The 22,661-nt window shown below is 44.7% G+C and overlaps 1 protein-coding gene across 1 annotated transcript in view; it reads left to right on the forward strand.

The window, feature by feature from the left end:
• Positions 1–22,661, forward strand: part of LOC139394430 (sodium/mannose cotransporter SLC5A10-like) — a gene marked incomplete at its 3' end in the record, with an annotated part of 79,605 nt that overhangs the window by 30,773 nt on the left and 26,171 nt on the right. The window contains exon 10 of the mRNA XM_071142496.1: positions 12,607–12,742. Within this exon, the coding sequence (XP_070998597.1) occupies positions 12,607–12,742 (136 nt within the window). The remainder of the gene's footprint in view (positions 1–12,606; positions 12,743–22,661) is intronic.

A 22,661-nucleotide genomic window follows, 5' to 3' on the forward strand; every position in this document is an offset into this window, starting at 1 on the left:
GTAAATGTAAAGGGTCTGAATACTGTAAATGGTCCGAATACTGTAAATGTAAAGGGTCTGAATACTGTAAATGTAAAGGGTCTGAATACTGTAAATGTAAAGGGTCTGAATACTGTAAATGTAAAGGGTCTGAATACTGTAACTGTAAAGGGTCTGAATACTGTAACTGTAAAGGGTCTGAATACTGTAAATGTAAAGGGTCTGAATACTGTAACTGTATAAAGGGTCTGAATACTGTAAATGTAAAGGGTCTGAATACTGTAACTGTAAAGGGTCTGAATACTGTAAATGTAAAGGGTCTGAATACTGTAACTGTAAAGGGTCTGAACACTGTAAATGTAAAGGGTCTGAATACTGTAACTGTAAAGGGTCTGAATACTGTAACTGTAAAGGGCCTGAATACTGTAAATGTAAAGGGTCTGAATACTGTAACTGTAAAGGGTCTGAATACTGTAACTGTAAAGGGTCTGAATACTGTAAATGTAAATGTGACGATTGCAAATAATTCTAAACCTGTTTTTGCTTTGTCATTTTGGTGTATTGTGTGTAGATGAGGAGCGAAAAAACAATTGAATCCATTTTAGAATAAGTCTGAAACGTAACAAAATGTGGACAAAGTCAAGGGCTCGGAATACTTTCTGAATGCACTGTACAAGCTACGTGCTACTGGTACACTGACCAGGTAACCTCTAACCCCTGACCTTTAACTCCTAACAGTAAAAACCAACCAACAACGTTCAGTCAAGATCACTTTATTGATAATTCTCCTAATGTTTTAACAACGTTCATGTCCAACATCGGCAAAAATCTGCCATCGTTTCAAAACGTTACTCACGCCCCCATAGTCCCAGTAACCAATCAGAGTGAGCGTTAGGCCACTCAGAGTCTCTCCAGCCAAGTAAACCTAGCTGGTCAGACTACGGGGGCCTGGAGAGGACAGCCCTCTCAAACAGAGGAAAATCAAATAAATCCTTAAATCTTAAGGTTTCAACAAATGTCCAGATTACGTCCAGATCGCCCCATTGGCCAGATTACGTCCAGATCGCCCCATTGGCCAGATTACGTCCAGATCGCCCCATTGGCCAGGAAAGGCCATGTTAAAAAAACAACATCATTAAAACATTTTTCTGGCAAACATTCAAAAACCAGCTGGAAAATGTCCTGGAAACATTCAATTCATGTGACAGTAGATAGACAGTAGACAGAATCCAGACAAGGTTAGTTAAAGGTAGAGTCAGCGATGCAAACAGTAAACAGCAGAATTTGACGACTTCTGCGAAAACTAAGAATATGAAGCGAGAGTCTGTCTTGGTCCTGCAGCTATCACGTTGTATCAGAGTGAGTCTGTCTTGGTCCTGCAGCTATCACGTTGTATCAGAGTGAGTCTGTCTTGGTCCTGCAGCTATCACGTTGTATCAGAGTGAGTCTGTCTTGGTCCTGCAGCTATCACGTTGTATCAGAGTGAGTCTGTCTTGGTCCTGCAGCTATCACATTGTATCAGAGTGAGTCTGTCTTGGTCCTGCAGCTATCACGTTGTATCAGAGTGAGTCTGTCTTGGTCCTGCAGCTATCACGTTGTATCAGAGTGAGTCTGTCTTGGTCCTGCAGCTATCACGTTGTATCAGAGTGAGTCTGTCTTGGTCCTACAGCTATCACGTTGTATCAGAGTGAGTCTGTCTTGGTCCTGCAGCTATCACGTTGTATCAGAGTGAGTCTGTCTTGGTCCTGCAGCTATCACGTTGTATCAGAGTGAGTCTGTCTTGGTCCTGCAGCTATCACGTTGTATCAGAGTGAATCATGATCTCCTGTACAGATACCCTGAGTTACTGCATCGTCTTGTATCATGTTCATCTGCAATATTCTCTGTTCATCCTGCTCCTTGTGGCAACATATTGCTGAGTCTCATTTTCAACATTCAGATAACATTCTTTAAACAATAGAGAAACATCCAAATGTCCAGTCAAGTTATTAATCTAGTCAGAGCAACCAATCAGACACATAATCTGGTCAGAGCAACCAATCAGACACATGATCTGAACAGAGCAACCAATCAGACACATGATCTGGTCAGAGCAACCAATCAGACACATGATCTGAACAGAGCAACCAATCAGACACATGATCTGGTCAGAGCAACCAATCAGACACATGATCAAGTCAGAGCAATCCAATCAGACACATGATCTAGTCAGAGCAACCAATCAGACACATGATCTGGTCAGAGCAACCAATCAGACACATCATCTGGTCAGAGCAATCCAATCAGACACATGATCTGGTCAGAGCAACCAATCAGACACATGATCAAGTCAGAGCAACCAATCAGACACATGATCAAGTTAGAGCAACCAATCAGACACATGATCAAGTCAGAGCAACCAATCAGACAAACATAAAAAACATAACTTCCTGCTAGCCGTCCCATTGGTCCATACATTAGTCAATCCTAGCCGACCTCCTTGTTGTCAAGCGACGCTTTCGTCTGTGGGGCTATATACCGCCCCCTCAGTAGTTGATTGGTCAGTTTGGAGAAGGACACGCCCATAGCTCCTGCCGGATTGGATGCTCGGCGTGGGGAGGCGTGGCCAGGGGAAAGTCCCGCCCCTTTGTAGGCAGGGCTGTGTCGTCGTGGCGACCGGCTGGAGCGAGTATCGGAGGGCTGCAGTGATTGGCCCTGCAAGTAGCGATGTCCTCCAATCGCAGGGCACGATGCTAGTGGCGAGCGGTGGACACTTCCTGGTTTGGCAATGACGACTTTAGCCCTGCCACTCTGGCGTCCATCACGACCTGGCGACCTGGAGCTCTGAAACAACTAGAGAGTCAGAGAGAGAGGGAGCGTTAGACTGAGAGCGAGAGGGCGTGCTAGACTGAGTCAGAGAGAGAGAGGGAGCATTAGACAGAGAGAGACGGAGTGTTAGACTGAGAGCGAGAGGGCGCGCTAGACTGAGTCAGAGAGAGAGGGAGCGTTAGACTGAGTCAGAAAGAGAGAGGGAGCGTTAGACTGAGTCAGAGAGAGAGGGAACGTTAGACTGAGTCAGAGAGAGAGAGGGAGCGTTAGACTGAGTCAGAGAGAGAGAGGGAGTGTTAGACTGAGTCAGAGAGAGAGAGGGAGTGTTAGACTGAGTCAGAGAGAGAGAGGGAGTGTTAGACTGAGTCAGAGAGAGAGAGGGAGTGTTAGACTGAGTCAGAGAGAGAGAGGGAGCGTTAGACTGAGTCAGAGAGAGAGAGGGAGTGTTAGACTGAGTCAGAGAGAGAGGGAGTTAGACTGAGTCAGAGAGAGAGAGGGAGCATTAGACTGAGTCAGAGAGAGAGGGAGCGTTAGACTGAGTCAGAGAGAGAGAGGGAGCGTTAGACTGAGTCAGAGAGAGAGAGGGAGCGTTAGACTGAGTCAGAGAGAAAGGGAGCATTAGACTGAGTCAGAGAGAGAGGGAGCATTAGACTGAGTCAGAGAGAGAGGGATCGTTAGACTGAGTCAGAGAGAGAGAGGGAGCGTTAGACTGAGTCAGAGAGAGAGGGCGCGCTAGACTGAGTCAGAGAGAGAGAGGGAGCGTTAGACTGAGTCAGAGAGAGAGGGCGCGCTAGACTGAGTCAGAGAGAGAGAGGGAGCGTTAGACTGAGTCAGAGAGAGAGATGGAGTGTTAGACTGAGTCAGAGAGAGAGAGGGAGCGTTAGACTGAGTCAGAGAGAGAGAGGGAGCATTAGACTGAGTCAGAGAGAGAGAGGGAGCATTAGACTGAGTCAGAGAGAGAGCGTTAGACTGAGAGAGAGGGAGCGTTAGACTGAGTCAGAGAGAAAGGGAGCATTAGACTGAGTCAGAGAGAGAGAGGGAGCATTAGACTGAGTCAGAGAGAGAGGGAGAGTTAGATCTACATACTAACACACTAACCTGACCCATACTGCCTGACTACAGTTAGATCTACATACTAACACCCTGCCCTGACCCATACTGCCTGACTACAGTTAGATCTACATACTAACACACTGCCCTGACCCATACTGCCTGACTACAGTTAGATCTACATACTAACACCCTGACCCTGACCCATACTGCCTGACTACAGTTAGATCTACATACTAACACACTGCCCTGACCCTGACCCATACTGCCTGACTACAGTTAGATCTACATACTAACACACTGCCCTGACCCTGACCCATACTGCCTGACTACAGTTAGATCTACATACTAACACCCTGCCCTGACCCTGACCCATACTGTCTGACTACAGTTAGATCTACATACTAACACACTGCCCTGACCCTGACCCATACTGTCTGACTACAGTTAGATCTACATACTAACACCCTGCCCTGACCCATACTGCCTGACTACAGTTAGATCTACATACTAACACACTGCCCTGACCCTGACCCATACTGCCTGACTACAGTTAGATCTACATACTAACACCCTGCCCTGACCCATACTGCCTGACTACAGTTAGATCTACATACTAACACACTGCCCTGACCCATACTGCCTGACTACAGTTAGATCTACATACTAACACACTGCCCTGACCCATACTGCCTGACTACAGTTAGATCTACATACTAACACACTGCCCTGACCCTGACCCATACTGCCTGACTACAGTTAGATCTACATACTAACACCCTGCCCTGACCCTGACCCATACTGCCTGACTACAGTTAGATCTACATACTAACACCCTGCCCTGACCCATACTGCCTGACTACAGTTAGATCTACATACTAACACACTGCCCTGACCCATACTGCCTGACTACAGTTAGATCTACATACTAACACCCTGCCCTGACCCTGACCCATACTGCCTGACTACAGTTAGATCTACATACTAACACCCTGCCCTGACCCATACTGCCTGACTACAGTTAGATCTACATACTAACACACTACCCTGACCCTGACCCATACTGCCTGACTACAGTTAGATCTACATACTAACACACTGCCCTGACCCTGACCCATACTGCCTGACTACAGTTAGATCTACATACTAACACACTGCCCTGACCCATACTGCCTGACTACAGTTAGATCTACATACTAACACACTGCCCTGACCCATACTGCCTGACTACAGTTAGATCTACATACTAACACACTGCCCTGACCCTGACCCATACTGCCTGACTACAGTTAGATCTACATACTAACACCCTGCCCTGACCCTGACCCATACTGCCTGACTACAGTTAGATCTACATACTAACACCCTGCCCTGACCCATACTGCCTGACTACAGTTAGATCTACATACTAACACACTGCCCTGACCCATACTGCCTGACTACAGTTAGATCTACATACTAACACACTGCCCTGACCCTGACCCATACTGCCTGACTACAGTTAGATCTACATACTAACACACTGCCCTGACCCATACTGCCTGACTACAGTTAGATCTACATACTAACACACTGCCCTGACCCATACTGCCTGACTACAGTTAGATCTACATACTAACACCCTGCCCTGACCCATACTGCCTGACTACAGTTAGATCTACATACTAACACACTGCCCTGACCCATACTGCCTGACTACAGTTAGATCTACATACTAACACCCTGCCCAGACCCTGACCCATACTGCCTGACTACAGTTAGATCTACATACTAACACACTGCCCTGACCCTGACCCATACTGCCTGACTACAGTTAGATCTACATACTAACACCCTGACCCTGACCCATACTGCCTGACTACAGTTAGATCTACATACTAACACACTACCCTGACCCTGACCCATACTGCCTGACTACAGTTAGATCTACATACTAACACACTAACCTGACCCATACTGCCTGACTACAGTTAGATCTACATACTAACACCCTGCCCTGACCCTGACCCATACTGACTGACTACAGTTAGATCTACATACTAACACACTGCCCTGACCCTGACCCATACTGCCTGACTACAGTTAGATCTACATACTAACACCCTGACCCTGACCCATACTGCCTGACTACAGTTAGATCTACATACTAACACACTGCCCTGACCCTGACCCATACTGCCTGACTACAGTTAGATCTACATACTAACACCCTGACCCTGACCCATACTGCCTGACTACAGTTAGATCTACATACTAACACTGACCTGCCCTGACCCTGACCCATACTGCCTGACTACAGTTAGATCTACATACTAACACCCTTCCCTGACCCTGATCCATACTGCCTGACTACAGTTAGATCTACATACTAACACACTGCCCTGACCCTGACCCATACTGCCTGACTACAGTTAGATCTACATACTAACACACTGCCCTGACCCATACTGCCTGACTACAGTTAGATCTACATACTAACACACTGCCCTGACCCTGACCCATACTGCCTGACTACAGTTAGATCTACATACTAACACACTGCCCTGACCCATACTGCCTGACTACAGTTAGATCTACATACTAACACCCTGACCCTGACCCATACTGCCTGACTACAGTTAGATCTACATACTAACACACTGCCCTGACCCTGACCCATACTGCCTGACTACAGTTAGATCTACATACTAACACACTGCCCTGACCCTGACCCATACTGCCTGACTACAGTTAGATCTACATACTAACACACTGCCCTGACCCTGACCCATACTGCCTGACTACAGTTAGATCTACATACTAACACAGCCCTGACCCTGACCCATACTGTCTGACTACAGTTAGATCTACATACTAACACACTGCCCTGACCCATACTGCCTGACTACAGTTAGATCTACATACTAACACCCTGCCCTGACCCATACTGCCTGACTACAGTTAGATCTACATACTAACACACTGCCCTGACCCATACTGCCTGACTACAGTTAGATCTACATACTAACACACTGCCCTGACCCATACTGCCTGACTACAGTTAGATCTACATACTAACACACTGCCCTGACCCATACTGCCTGACTACAGTTAGATCTACATACTAACACACTGCCCTGACCCTGACCCATACTGCCTGACTACAGTTAGATCTACATACTAACACCCTGCCCTGACCCTGACCCATACTGCCTGACTACAGTTAGATCTACATACTAACACACTGCCCTGACCCATACTGCCTGACTACAGTTAGATCTACATACTAACACCCTGCCCTGACCCTGACCCATACTGCCTGACTACAGTTAGATCTACATACTAACACACTGCCCTGACCCTGACCCATACTGCCTGACTACAGTTAGATCTACATACTAACACCCTGCCCTGACCCATACTGCCTGACTACAGTTAGATCTACATACTAACACCCTGCCCTGACCCATACTGCCTGACTACAGTTAGATCTACATACTAACACCCTGACCCTGACCCATACTGCCTGACTACAGTTAGATCTACATACTAACACACTGCCCTGACCCATACTGCCTGACTACAGTTAGATCTACATACTAACACCCTGCCCTGACCCATACTGCCTGACTACAGTTAGATCTACATACTAACACACTGCCCTGACCCATACTGCCTGACTACAGTTAGATCTACATACTAACACACTGCCCTGACCCTGACCCATACTGCCTGACTACAGTTAGATCTACATACTAACACACTGCCCTGACCCATACTGCCTGACTACAGTTAGATCTACATACTAACACACTGCCCTGACCCATACTGCCTGACTACAGTTAGATCTACATACTAACACACTGCCCTGACCCTGACCCATACTGCCTGACTACAGTTAGATCTACATACTAACACACTGCCCTGACCCATACTGCCTGACTACAGTTAGATCTACATACTAACACACTGCCCTGACCCATACTGCCTGACTACAGTTAGATCTACATACTAACACCCTGCCCTGACCCTGATCCATACTGCCTGACTACAGTTAGATCTACATACTAACACACTGTCCTGACCCATACTGCCTGACTACAGTTAGATCTACATACTAACACCCTGCCCTGACCCTGACCCATACTGCCTGACTACAGTTAGATCTACATACTAACACCCTGCCCTGACCCATACTGCCTGACTACAGTTAGATCTACATACTAACACACTGCCCTGACCCTGACCCATACTGCCTGACTACAGTTAGATCTGCATACTAACACCCTGCCCTGACCCTGACCCATACTGCCTGACTACAGTTAGATCTACATACTAACACACTGCCCTGACCCATACTGCCTGACTACAGTTAGATCTACATACTAACACCCTGCCCTGACCCATACTGCCTGACTACAGTTAGATCTACATACTAACACACTGCCCTGACCCTGACCCATACTGCCTGACTACAGTTAGATCTACATACTAACACACTGCCCTGACCCATACTGTCTGACTACAGTTAGATCTACATACTAACACCCTGCCCTGACCCATACTGCCTGACTACAGTTAGATCTACATACTAACACACTGCCCTGACCCATACTGCCTGACTACAGTTAGATCTACATACTAACACACTGCCCTGACCCTGACCCATACTGCCTGACTACAGTTAGATCTACATACTAACACCCTGCCCTGATCTATACTGCCTGACTACAGTTAGATCTACATACTAACACACTGCCCTGACCCTGACCCATACTGCCTGACTACAGTTAGCTCTACATACTAACACCCTGCCCTGACCCTGATCCATACTGCCTGACTACAGTTAGATCTACATACTAACACACTGCCCTGACCCTGACCCATACTGCCTGACTACAGTTAGATCTACATACTAACACCTGACCTGACCCATACTGCCTGACTACAGTTAGATCTACATACTAACACCCTGCCCTGACCCATACTGCCTGACTACAGTTAGATCTACATACTAACACACTGCCCTGACCCATACTGTCTGACTACAGTTAGATCTACATACTAACACCCTGCCCTGACCCATACTGTCTGACTACAGTTAGATCTACATACTAACACCCTGCCCTGACCCTGACCCATACTGCCTGACTACAGTTAGATCTACACACTAACACACTAACCTGACCCATACTGCCTGACTACAGTTAGATCTACATACTAACACCCTGCCCTGACCCATACTGCCTGACTACAGTTAGATCTACATACTAACACACTAACCTGACCCATACTGCCTGACTACAGTTAGATCTACATACTAACACCCTGCCCTGACCCATACTGCCTGACTACAGTTAGATCTACATACTAACACACTGCCCTGACCCATACTGCCTGACTACAGTTAGATCTACATACTAACACACTGCTCTGACCCATACTGCCTGACTACAGTTAGATCTACATACTAAGACACTGCCCTGACCCTGACCCATACTGCCTGACTACAGTTAGATCTACATACTAACACACTGCCCTGACCCATACTGCCTGACTACAGTTAGATCTACATACTAACACCCTGCCCTGACCCTGATCCATACTGCCTGACTACAGTTAGATCTACATACTAACACACTGCCCTGACCCATACTGCCTGACTACAGTTAGATCTACATACTAACACCCTGCCCTGACCCTGACCCATACTGCCTGACTACAGTTAGATCTACATACTAACACCCTGCCCTGACCCATACTGCCTGACTACAGTTAGATCTACATACTAACACCCTGCCCTGACCCTGATCCATACTGCCTGACTACAGTTAGATCTACATACTAACACACTGCCCTGACCCTGACCCATACTGCCTGACTACAGTTAGATCTACATACTAACACCCTGCCCTGACCCATACTGCCTGACTACAGTTAGATCTACATACTAACACACTGCCCTGACCCATACTGCCTGACTACAGTTAGATCTACATACTAACACACTGCCCTGACCCTGACCCATACTGCCTGACTACAGTTAGATCTACATACTAACACCCTGCCCTGACCCATACTGCCTGACTACAGTTAGATCTACATACTAACACACTGCTCTGACCCTGACCCATACTGCCTGACTACAGTTAGATCTACATACTAACACACTGCCCTGACCCATACTGCCTGACTACAGTTAGATCTACATACTAACACACTGCCCTGACCCTGACCCATACTGCCTGACTACAGTTAGATCTACATACTAACACACTGCCCTGACCCTGACCCATACTGCCTGACTACAGTTAGATCTACATACTAACACACTGCCCTGACCCTGATCCATACTGCCTGACTACAGTTAGATCTACATACTAACACCCTGCCCTGACCCATACTGCCTGACTACAGTTAGATCTACATACTAACACCCTGCCCTGACCCATACTGCCTGACTACAGTTAGATCTACATACTAACACACTGCCCTGACCCATACTGCCTGACTACAGTTAGATCTACATACTAACACACTGCCCTGACCCTGACCCATACTGCCTGACTACAGTTAGATCTACATACTAACACCCTGCCCTGATCTATACTGCCTGACTACAGTTAGATCTACATACTAACACACTGCCCTGACCCTGACCCATACTGCCTGACTACAGTTAGCTCTACATACTAACACCCTGCCCTGACCCTGATCCATACTGCCTGACTACAGTTAGATCTACATACTAACACACTGCCCTGACCCTGACCCATACTGCCTGACTACAGTTAGATCTACATACTAACACCTGACCTGACCCATACTGCCTGACTACAGTTAGATCTACATACTAACACCCTGCCCTGACCCATACTGCCTGACTACAGTTAGATCTACATACTAACACACTGCCCTGACCCATACTGTCTGACTACAGTTAGATCTACATACTAACACCCTGCCCTGACCCATACTGTCTGACTACAGTTAGATCTACATACTAACACCCTGCCCTGACCCTGACCCATACTGCCTGACTACAGTTAGATCTACACACTAACACACTAACCTGACCCATACTGCCTGACTACAGTTAGATCTACATACTAACACCCTGCCCTGACCCATACTGCCTGACTACAGTTAGATCTACATACTAACACACTAACCTGACCCATACTGCCTGACTACAGTTAGATCTACATACTAACACCCTGCCCTGACCCATACTGCCTGACTACAGTTAGATCTACATACTAACACACTGCCCTGACCCATACTGCCTGACTACAGTTAGATCTACATACTAACACACTGCTCTGACCCATACTGCCTGACTACAGTTAGATCTACATACTAAGACACTGCCCTGACCCTGACCCATACTGCCTGACTACAGTTAGATCTACATACTAACACACTGCCCTGACCCATACTGCCTGACTACAGTTAGATCTACATACTAACACCCTGCCCTGACCCTGATCCATACTGCCTGACTACAGTTAGATCTACATACTAACACACTGCCCTGACCCATACTGCCTGACTACAGTTAGATCTACATACTAACACCCTGCCCTGACCCTGACCCATACTGCCTGACTACAGTTAGATCTACATACTAACACCCTGCCCTGACCCATACTGCCTGACTACAGTTAGATCTACATACTAACACCCTGCCCTGACCCTGATCCATACTGCCTGACTACAGTTAGATCTACATACTAACACACTGCCCTGACCCTGACCCATACTGCCTGACTACAGTTAGATCTACATACTAACACCCTGCCCTGACCCATACTGCCTGACTACAGTTAGATCTACATACTAACACACTGCCCTGACCCATACTGCCTGACTACAGTTAGATCTACATACTAACACACTGCCCTGACCCTGACCCATACTGCCTGACTACAGTTAGATCTACATACTAACACCCTGCCCTGACCCATACTGCCTGACTACAGTTAGATCTACATACTAACACACTGCTCTGACCCTGACCCATACTGCCTGACTACAGTTAGATCTACATACTAACACACTGCCCTGACCCATACTGCCTGACTACAGTTAGATCTACATACTAACACACTGCCCTGACCCTGACCCATACTGCCTGACTACAGTTAGATCTACATACTAACACACTGCCCTGACCCTGACCCATACTGCCTGACTACAGTTAGATCTACATACTAACACACTGCCCTGACCCTGATCCATACTGCCTGACTACAGTTAGATCTACATACTAACACCCTGCCCTGACCCATACTGCCTGACTACAGTTAGATCTACATACTAACACACTGCCCTGACCCTGACCCATACTGCCTGACTACAGTTAGATCTACATACTAACACACTGCCCTGACCCTGACCCATACTGCCTGACTACAGTTAGATCTACATACTAACACACTGCCCTGACCCATACTGCCTGACTACAGTTAGATCTACATACTAACACCCTGCCCTGACCCATACTGCCTGACTACAGTTAGATCTACATACTAACACCCTGACCCTGACCCATACTGCCTGACTACAGTTAGATCTGCATACTAACACACTGTCCTGCCCCATACTGCCTGACTACAGTTAGATCTACATACTAACACCCTGCCCTGACCCATACTGCCTGACTTGTGTCACCGTTCAGTTAACGTCCAGACAGTTATTACACAGGACTGTTTCTATTGGTCATGAAGACACTCTTTATTTTCTCAAACATTCGTGTGTGTGTGTGTGTGTGTGTCTGTGTGTGTTTAGGTCATCGTGCAGAGGTCCCTGTCAGCTAAGAACCTGTCTCATGCCAAAGGAGCTTCTATCCTGGCGTCCTACCTCAAGATGTTACCCTTCATATTCATCATACTTCCAGGCATGATCAGCAGAGCTCTGTACCCAGGTAACACACAGCCCTCTGTACCCAGGTAACACCCAGCCCTCTGTACCCAGGTAACACCCAACCCTCTGTACCCAGGTAACAGCCAGCCCTCTGTACCCAGGTAACACCCAACCCTCTGTACCCAGGTAACACCCAGCCCTCTGTACCCAGGTAACACCCAGCCCTCTGTACCCAGGTAACACCCAGCCCTCTGTACCCAGGTAACACACAGCCCTCTGTACCCAGGTAACACCCAGCCCTCTGTACCCAGGTATCAACTAGTAAAATACAGTAGACCTAGAACTTCCATCATCAACTAGTAAAATACAGTAGACCTAGACCTTCCATCAACTAGTAAAATACAGTAGACCTAGAACTTCCATCAACTAGTAAAATACAGTAGACCTAGAACTTCCACCATCAACTAGTAAAATACAGTAGACCTAGAACTTCCATCATCAACTAGTAAAATACAGTAGACCTAGAACTTCCATCAACTAGTAAAATACAGTAGACCTAGAACTTCCATCCTCAACTAGTAAAATACAGTAGACCTAGAACTTCCATCATCAACTAGTAAAATACAGTAGACCTAGACCTTCCATCATCAACTAGTAAAATACAGTAGACCTAGACCTTCCATCATCAACTAGTAAAATACAGTAGACCTAGACCTTCCATCAACTAGTAAAATACAGTAGACCTAGAACTTCCATCATCAACTAGTAAAATACAGTAGACCTAGACCTTCCATCAACTAGTAAAATACAGTAGACCTTCCATCATCAACTAGTAAAATACAGTAGACCTAGAACTTCCATCATCAACTAGTAAAATACAGTAGACCTAGAACTTCCATCATCAACTAGTAAAATACAGTAGACCTAGAACTTCCATCATCAACTAGTAAAATACAGTAGACCTAGAACTTCCATCATCAACTAGTAAAATACAGTAGACCTTCCATCATCAACTAGTAAAATACAGTAGACCTAGAACTTCCATCAACTAGTAAAATACAGTAGACCTTCCATCATCAACTAGTAAAATACAGTAGACCTAGAACTTCCATCATCAACTAGTAAAATACAGTAGACCTAGAACTTCCATCATCAACTAGTAAAATACAGTAGACCTAGAACTTCCATCATCAACTAGTAAAATACAGTAGACCTAGAACTTCCATCAACTAGTAAAATACAGTAGACCTAGAACTTCCATCATCAACTAGTAAAATACAGTAGACCTAGAACTTCCATCATCAACTAGTAAAATACAGTAGACCTAGAACTTCCATCATCAACTAGTAAAATACAGTAGACCTAGACCTTCCATCAACTAGTAAAATACAGTAGACCTAGAACTTCCATCATCAACTAGTAAAATACAGTAGACCTAGACCTTCCATCATCAACTAGTAAAATACAGTAGACCTAGAACTTCCATCATCAACTAGTAAAATACAGTAGACCTTCCATCATCAACTAGTAAAATACAGTAGACCTAGAACTTCCATCAACTAGTAAAATACAGTAGACCTAGACCTTCCATCATCAACTAGTAAAATACAGTAGACCTAGAACTTCCACCATCAACTAGTAAAATACAGTAGACCTAGAACTTCCATCATCAACTAGTAAAATACAGTAGACCTAGACCTTCCATCATCAACTAGTAAAATACAGTAGACCTAGACCTTCCATCAACTAGTAAAATACAGTAGACCTAGAACTTCCATCAACTAGTAAAATACAGTAGACCTAGAACTTCCACCATCAACTAGTAAAATACAGTAGACCTTCCATCATCAACTAGTAAAATACAGTAGACCTAGAACTTCCATCAACTAGTAAAATACAGTAGACCTTCCATCATCAACTAGTAAAATACAGTAGACCTAGAACTTCCATCATCAACTAGTAAAATACAGTAGACCTTCCATCATCAACTAGTAAAATACAGTAGACCTAGAACTTCCATCATCAACTAGTAAAATACAGTAGACCTTCCATCATCAACTAGTAAAATACAGTAGACCTAGAACTTCCACCATCAACTAGTAAAATACAGTAGACCTTCCATCATCAACTAGTAAAATACAGTAGACCTAGAACTTCCACCATCAACTAGTAAAATACAGTAGACCTTCCATCATCAACTAGTAAAATACAGTAGACCTTCCACCATCAACTAGTAAAATACAGTAGACCTAGAACTTCCATCATCAACTAGTAAAATACAGTAGACCTTCCATCATCAACTAGTAAAATACAGTAGACCTAGAACTTCCATCATCAACTAGTAAAATACAGTAGACCTAGAACTTCCATCAACTAGTAAAATACAGTAGACCTTCCATCATCAACTAGTAAAATACAGTAGACCTAGAACTTCCATCATCAACTAGTAAAATACAGTAGACCTAGACCTTCCATCAACTAGTAAAATACAGTAGACCTAGAACTTCCATCAACTAGTAAAATACAGTAGACCTAGAACTTCCATCAACTAGTAAAATACAGTAGACCTAGAACTTCCATCAACTAGTAAAATACAGTAGACCTAGAACTTCCATCATCAACTAGTAAAATACAGTAGACCTAGAACTTCCATCAACTAGTAAAATACAGTAGACCTAGAACTTCCATCATCAACTAGTAAAATACAGTAGACCTTCCATCATCAACTAGTAAAATACAGTAGACCTAGAACTTCCATCAACTAGTAAAATACAGTAGACCTAGAACTTCCATCAACTAGTAAAATACAGTAGACCTAGAACTTCCATCAACTAGTAAAATACAGTAGACCTAGAACTTCCATCATCAACTAGTAAAATACAGTAGACCTAGAACTTCCATCAACTAGTAAAATACAGTAGACCTTGACCTTCCATCATCAACTAGTAAAATACAGTAGACCTAGAACTTCCATCATCAACTAGTAAAATACAGTAGACCTAGACCTTCCATCAACTAGTAAAATACAGTAGACCTAGAACTTCCATCAACTAGTAAAATACAGTAGACCTAGAACTTCCATCAACTAGTAAAATACAGTAGACCTAGAACTTCCATCAACTAGTAAAATACAGTAGACCTAGAACTTCCATCATCAACTAGTAAAATACAGTAGACCTAGAACTTCCATCAACTAGTAAAATACAGTAGACCTAGAACTTCCATCATCAACTAGTAAAATACAGTAGACCTTCCATCATCAACTAGTAAAATACAGTAGACCTAGAACTTCCATCAACTAGTAAAATACAGTAGACCTAGAACTTCCATCAACTAGTAAAATACAGTAGACCTAGAACTTCCATCAACTAGTAAAATACAGTAGACCTAGAACTTCCATCATCAACTAGTAAAATACAGTAGACCTAGAACTTCCATCAACTAGTAAAATACAGTAGACCTTGACCTTCCATCATCAACTAGTAAAATACAGTAGACCTAGAACTTCCATCATCAACTAGTAAAATACAGTAGAACCTGAAGTCAACAAATAAAAACAGTAGTATCTACTCCGTCTGTCTGCCTCCCTTTCCATCTGTCTTGAGTTGAGCTATTGCTAGTGATGTGCAACATTGTATCAAATCATCACTTGGGCTGGACCAACGCTGTGGCTAGTGATGTGCAACATTGTATCAAATCATCACTTGGGCTGGACCAACACTGTGGCTAGTGATGTGCAACATTGTATCAAATCATCACTTGGGCTGGACCAACACTGTGGATAGTGATGTGCAACATTGTATCAAATCATCACTTGGGCTGGACCAACACTGTGGATAGTGATGTGCAACATTGTATCAAATCATCACTTGGGCTGGACCAACACTGTGGATAGTGATGTGCAACATTGTATCAAATCATCACTTGGGCTGGACCAACACTGTGGCTAGTGATGTGCAACATTGTATCAATCAGCCTATTCCGGGCCCTCAGAGTTTCCTGCTCAGGACAGTTTTTTTCTCTCCACTGGATATACACTTCCGTTCAAAAGTTTGGGGTCACTTAGAAATGTTTTAGCTAATCCAAGTGTATCATTTTAAAAGGCTAATTGATCATTAGAAAACCCTTTTGCAATTATGTTAGCACGGCTGAAAACTGTTGTTCTGATTAAAAAAGCAATAAAACTGGCCTTATTTAGACTAGTTGAGTATCTGGAGCATCAGCATTTGTGGGTTCGATTACAGACTCAAAATGGCCAGAAACAAATAACTTTATTCTGAAACTCGTCAGTCTATTCTTGTTCTGAGAAATGAAGGCTATTCCATGTGAGAAATGGCCAAGAAACTGAAGATCTCGTACAACGCTACTCCCTTCACAGAACAGCGCAAACTGGCGCTAACCAGAATAGAAAGAGGAGTGGGAGGCCCCAGTGCACAACTGAGCAAGAGGACAAGTACATTAGAGTGTCTAGTTTGAGAGACAGACGCCTCACAAGTCCTCAACTGGCAGCTTCATTAAATAGTACCCGCAAAACACCAGTCTCAACGTCAACAGTGAAGAGGCGACTCCGGGATGTTGGCCTTCTAGACAGAGTTACAAAGAAAAAGCCATATCTCAGACTGGCCAATAAAAAGAAAAGATTAAGATGGGCAAAACAACAGACACTGGACAGAGATATGGCTTTTTCTTTGTAACTAACCAATAATTTATTGACGTTCTAAGAACAGAAAACCTCAGAAGAAAACATTCTCAGAACCATAATAAAACGTTCTCAGAACCTCCCTGCATCCTAAACATTCTCAGAACCTCCCTGCATCCTAAACATTCTCAGAACCTCCCTGCATCCTAAACATTCTCAGAACCTCCCTGCATCCTAAACATTCTCAAAACCTCCCTGCATCCTAAACATTCTCAGAACCTCCCTGCATCCTAAACATTCTCAGAACCTCCCTGCATCCTAAACATTCTCAGAACCTCCCTGCATCCTAAACATTCTCAGAACCTCCCTGCATCCTAAACATTCTCAGAACCTCCCTGCATCCTAAACATTCTCAGAACCTCCCTGCATCCTAAACATTCTCAAAACCTCCCTGCATCCTAAACATTCTCAGAACCTCCCTGCATCCTAAACATTCTCAGAACCTCCCTGCATCCTAAACATTCTCAAAACCTCCCTGCATCCTAAACATTCTCAGAACCTCCCTGCATCCTAAACATTCTCAGAACCTCCCTGCATCCTAAACATTCTCAGAACCTCCCTGCATCCTAAACATTCTCAAAACCTCCCTGCATCCTAAACATTCTCAGAACCTCCCTGCATCCTAAACATTCTCAGAACCTCCCTGCATCCTAAACATTCTCAGAACCTCCCTGCATCCTAAACATTCTCAGAACCTCCCTGCATCCTAAACGTTCTCAGAACCTCCCTGCATCCTAAACGTTCTCAGAACCTCCCTGCATCCTAAACATTCTCAGAACCTCCCTGCATCCTAAACATTCTCAGTACCTCCCTGCATCCTAAACATTCTCAGAACCTCCCTGCATCCTAAACATTCTCAGAACCTCCCTGCATCCTAAACGTTCTCAGAACCTCCCTGCATCCTAAACATTCTCAGAACCTCCCTGCATCCTAAACATTCTCAGAACCTCCCTGCAACCTAAACATTTTAGTTCCCAGAACAGGCTAAATGTTCTCTTCCTTCTCAGAATGATTCAAACACGTTTAGTTTTACTGGTCAGGAAACGTATGGCTTCGTTCACAGAACCAATTGGAAACAAAAACAGGTTCATTTCCACAACCTCCAAGGAACCAACGATATAACCGGAGATCTGAGCAAAACAGTGTTCCTCTGTCTCAGTATGTGTATCTCTTTATTTAACTAGGCAAAACAGTGCTCCTCTGTCTCAGTATGTGTATCTCTTTATTTAACTAGGCAAAACAGTGCTCCTCTGTCTCAGTATGTGTATCTCTTTATTTAACTAGGCAAAACAGTGCTCCTCTGTCTCAGTATGCGAAGACCATGTATCTCTATCCATTAATTTATTTAACTAGGCAAGTCAGCTAAGAACAAATTGTTATTTACAATCACGGCCTACACCAGCCAAACCCGGACGGCGCTGGGCCAATCACGGCCTACACCAGCCAAACCCGGACGGCGCTGGGCCAATCACGGCTTACACCAGCCAAACCCGGACGGCGCAGGGCCAATCACGGCTTACACCAGCAAAACCCGGACGGCGCAGGGCCAATCACGGCTTACACCAGCAAAACCCGGACGGCGCAGGGCCAATCACGGCCTACACCAGCCAAACCCGGACGGCGCAGGGCCAATCACGGCCTACACCAGCCAAAACCCGGACGGCGCTGGGCCAATCACGGCCTACACCAGCCAAAACCCGGACGGCGCAGGGCCAATCACGGCCAGTTGTGATTCAGCGTGGTTATTTGGAGGTTTTTCAATAACTTCCTTTAAACTTTCAATAAGATTTAATTAACACAGAGCACAGATTGAACACATGGACATTTATCTGCTTAGGTATTAGTCATGCAAACACATTTCTTTTTATTGTGGCACAGAGTCAGTGAGATTTGAACCTATGAGCTTGTGTTCTCTATCCCTGGAATTAGTCCACTGGGCCACCAGGATGGAGCTAACATGCCATGTTTGTTTATGCATACAAAGCTGTTCATTTTGGTCTATTCAAACAGACCACATTTCAAAGGAAACGAGCACTATGAACATCAGGTGTAGCCAGTTAGTGGGCTTGGCAACACACCTGAACACACTTAACTAGAGGATAGAGAGAGTTTTGTCAAGGCTGAGAACAGAATGTAGATGTCTTGAAATAACTTTCTTAGAACATGACTAAATAGAACCATGAGAAAACCTGCAGAAAACATGCTGAAGGACTGGCATTACCACTGAAGAACGTTGCTTCTTAACATTCTCTGAACGTTCTGGGAACATGACTAAATAGAACTATGAGAAAACCTGCAGAAAAAGTGATGCTGAAGGACTGAAATTCCCACAGTAGGACGTTGTTTTTTAGTGTTCTCTAAAACTATTCCCCATGTCAAATCAGTTGGAGAACATTCCTAATACACATTAGATGGGCTCTCTTCCTCCCCCTCTCTCCTCTTTCTCCCCCTCTCTCCTCTTCCTCCCTCTCTCTCCTCTTCCTCCCTCTCTCCCTTTCACACACAGCTAATGTTCTCTCTCTCTGCTGCTCACTAAAGTAATTAGTAACACCTCATGCTGAAACTGAACTGCAGATGTGAGAGTGTGTGTGTTAGGGTTTAATACCGGTGGCCGGTATCCCGGGACTTCCCCACCCAGCTCCTTCCTGTTTCCCGAGAAAAATAATGACGGGTCCCGTGGACCAATAATATACCATTTCTATGCAACCATACAAAATGTGTGAATAGCTTCATGAACCAGACATATCAACTCTTCATTAACCAGACATATCAACTCTTCATCAACCAGACATATCAACTCTTCATCAACCAGACATATCACCTCTTCATTAACCAGACATATCAACTCTCTGGCTGCATCAACCAGACATATCAATTCTCTGGCTGCATTAACCAGACATATCAGCTCTTCATTAACCAGACATATCAACTCTTCATTAACCAGACATATCAACTCTTCATTAACCAGACATATCAACTCTTCATTAACCAGACATATCAACTCTCTGGCTGCATCAACCAGACATATCAACTCTTCATTAACCAGACATATCAACTCTTCATTAACCAGACATATCAACTCTTCATTAACCAGACATATCAACTCTCTGGCTGCATTAACCAGACATATCAACTCTTCATTAACCAGACATATCAACTCTCTGGCTGCATTAACCAGACATATCAACTCTTCATTAACCAGACATATCAACTCTTCATTAACCAGACATATCAACTCTTCATTAACCAGACATATCAACTCTTCATTAACCAGACATATCAACTCTTCATTAACCAGACATATCAACTCTTCATTAACCAGACATATCAACTCTTCATTAACCAGACATATCAACTCTTCATTAACCAGACATATCAACTCTTCATTAACCAGACATATCAACTCTCTGGCTGCATTAACCAGACATATCAACTCTTCATTAACCAGACATATCAACTCTTCATTAACCAGACATATCAACTCTTCATTAACCAGACATATCAACTCTTCATTAACAGACATATCAACTCTTCATCAACCAGACATATCAACTCTTCATTAACCAGACATATCAACTCTTCATTAACCAAACATATCAACTCTTCATTAACCAGACATATCAACTCTTCATTAACCAGACATATCAACTCTTCATTAACCAGACATATCAACTCTTCATTAACAGAACATAAAGTCCGAAAGTATTCAGACCCCTTTCCTTTTTTCATATTTTGTTTTTGTTATTTTTCTGGTCCTCTCCTAGTGAGGGTTATTAACCCACGGTGTCTCCACCTGTCTGATGTGTCTGTTGACCCCTAGGTCTAATCTGGTCCTCTCCTAGTGAGGGTTATTAACCCACGGTGTCTCCACCTGTCTGATGTGTCTGTTGACCCCTAGGTCTAATCTGGTCCTCTCCTAGTGAGGGTTATTAACCCACGGTGTCTCCACCTGTCTGATGTGTCTGTTGACCCCTAGGTCTAATCTGGTCCTCTCCTAGTGAGGGTTATTAACCCACGGTGTCTCCACCTGTCTGATGTGTCTGTTGACCCCCAGGTCTAATCTGGTCCTCTCCTAGTGAGGGTTATTAACCCACGGTGTCTCCACCTGTCTGATGTGTCTGTTGACCCCTAGGTCTAATCTGGTCCTCTCCTAGTGAGGGTTATTAACCCACGGTGTCTCCACCTGTCTGATGTGTCTGTTGACCCCTAGGTCTAATCTGGTCCTCTCCTAGTGAGGGTTATTAACCCACGGTGTCTCCACCTGTCTGATGTGTCTGTTGACCCCTAGGTCTAATCTGGTCCTCTCCTAGTGAGGGTTATTAACCCACGGTGTCTCCACCTGTCTGATGTGTCTGTTGACCCCTAGGTCTAATCTGGTCCTCTCCTAGTGAGGGTTATTAACCCACGGTGTCTCCACCTGTCTGATGTGTCTGTTGACCCCTAGGTCTAATCTGGTCCTCTCCTAGTGAGGGTTATTAACCCACGGTGTCTCCACCTGTCTGATGTGTCTGTTGACCCCTAGGTCTAATCTGGTCCTCTCCTAGTGAGGGTTATTAACCCACGGTGTCTCCACCTGTCTGATGTGTCTGTTGACCCCTAGGTCTAATCTGGTCCTCTCCTAGTGAGGGTTATTAACCCACGGTGTCTCCACCTGTCTGATGTGTCTGTTGACCCCTAGGTCTAATCTGGTCCTCTCCTAGTGAGGGTTATTAACCCACGGTGTCTCCACCTGTCTGATGTGTCTGTTGACCCCTAGGTCTAATCTGGTCCTCTCCTAGTGAGGGTTATTAACCCACGGTGTCTCCACCTGTCTGATGTGTCTGTTGACCCCTAGGTCTAATCTGGTCCTCTCCTAGTGAGGGTTATTAACCCACGGTGTCTCCACCTGTCTGATGTGTCTGTTGACCCCTAGGTCTAATCTGGTCCTCTCCTAGTGAGGGTTATTAACCCACGGTGTCTCCACCTGTCTGATGTGTCTGTTGACCCCTAGGTCTAATCTGGTCCTCTCCTAGTGAGGGTTATTAACCCACGGTGTCTCCACCTGTCTGATGTGTCTGTTGACCCCTAGGTCTAATCTGGTCCTCTCCTAGTGAGGGTTATTAACCCACGGTGTCTCCACCTGTCTGATGTGTCTGTTGACCCCTAGGTCTAATCTGGTCCTCTCCTAGTGAGGGTTATTAACCCACGGTGTCTCCACCTGTCTGATGTGTCTGTTGACCCCTAGGTCTAATCTGGTCCTCTCCTAGTGAGGGTTATTAACCCACGGTGTCTCCACCTGTCT

This window comes from Oncorhynchus clarkii, unplaced genomic scaffold (genome assembly GCF_045791955.1).
Source record: "Oncorhynchus clarkii lewisi isolate Uvic-CL-2024 unplaced genomic scaffold, UVic_Ocla_1.0 unplaced_contig_14094_pilon_pilon, whole genome shotgun sequence".
In the NCBI taxonomy this organism is placed as follows: Eukaryota; Metazoa; Chordata; class Actinopteri; order Salmoniformes; family Salmonidae; genus Oncorhynchus; species Oncorhynchus clarkii.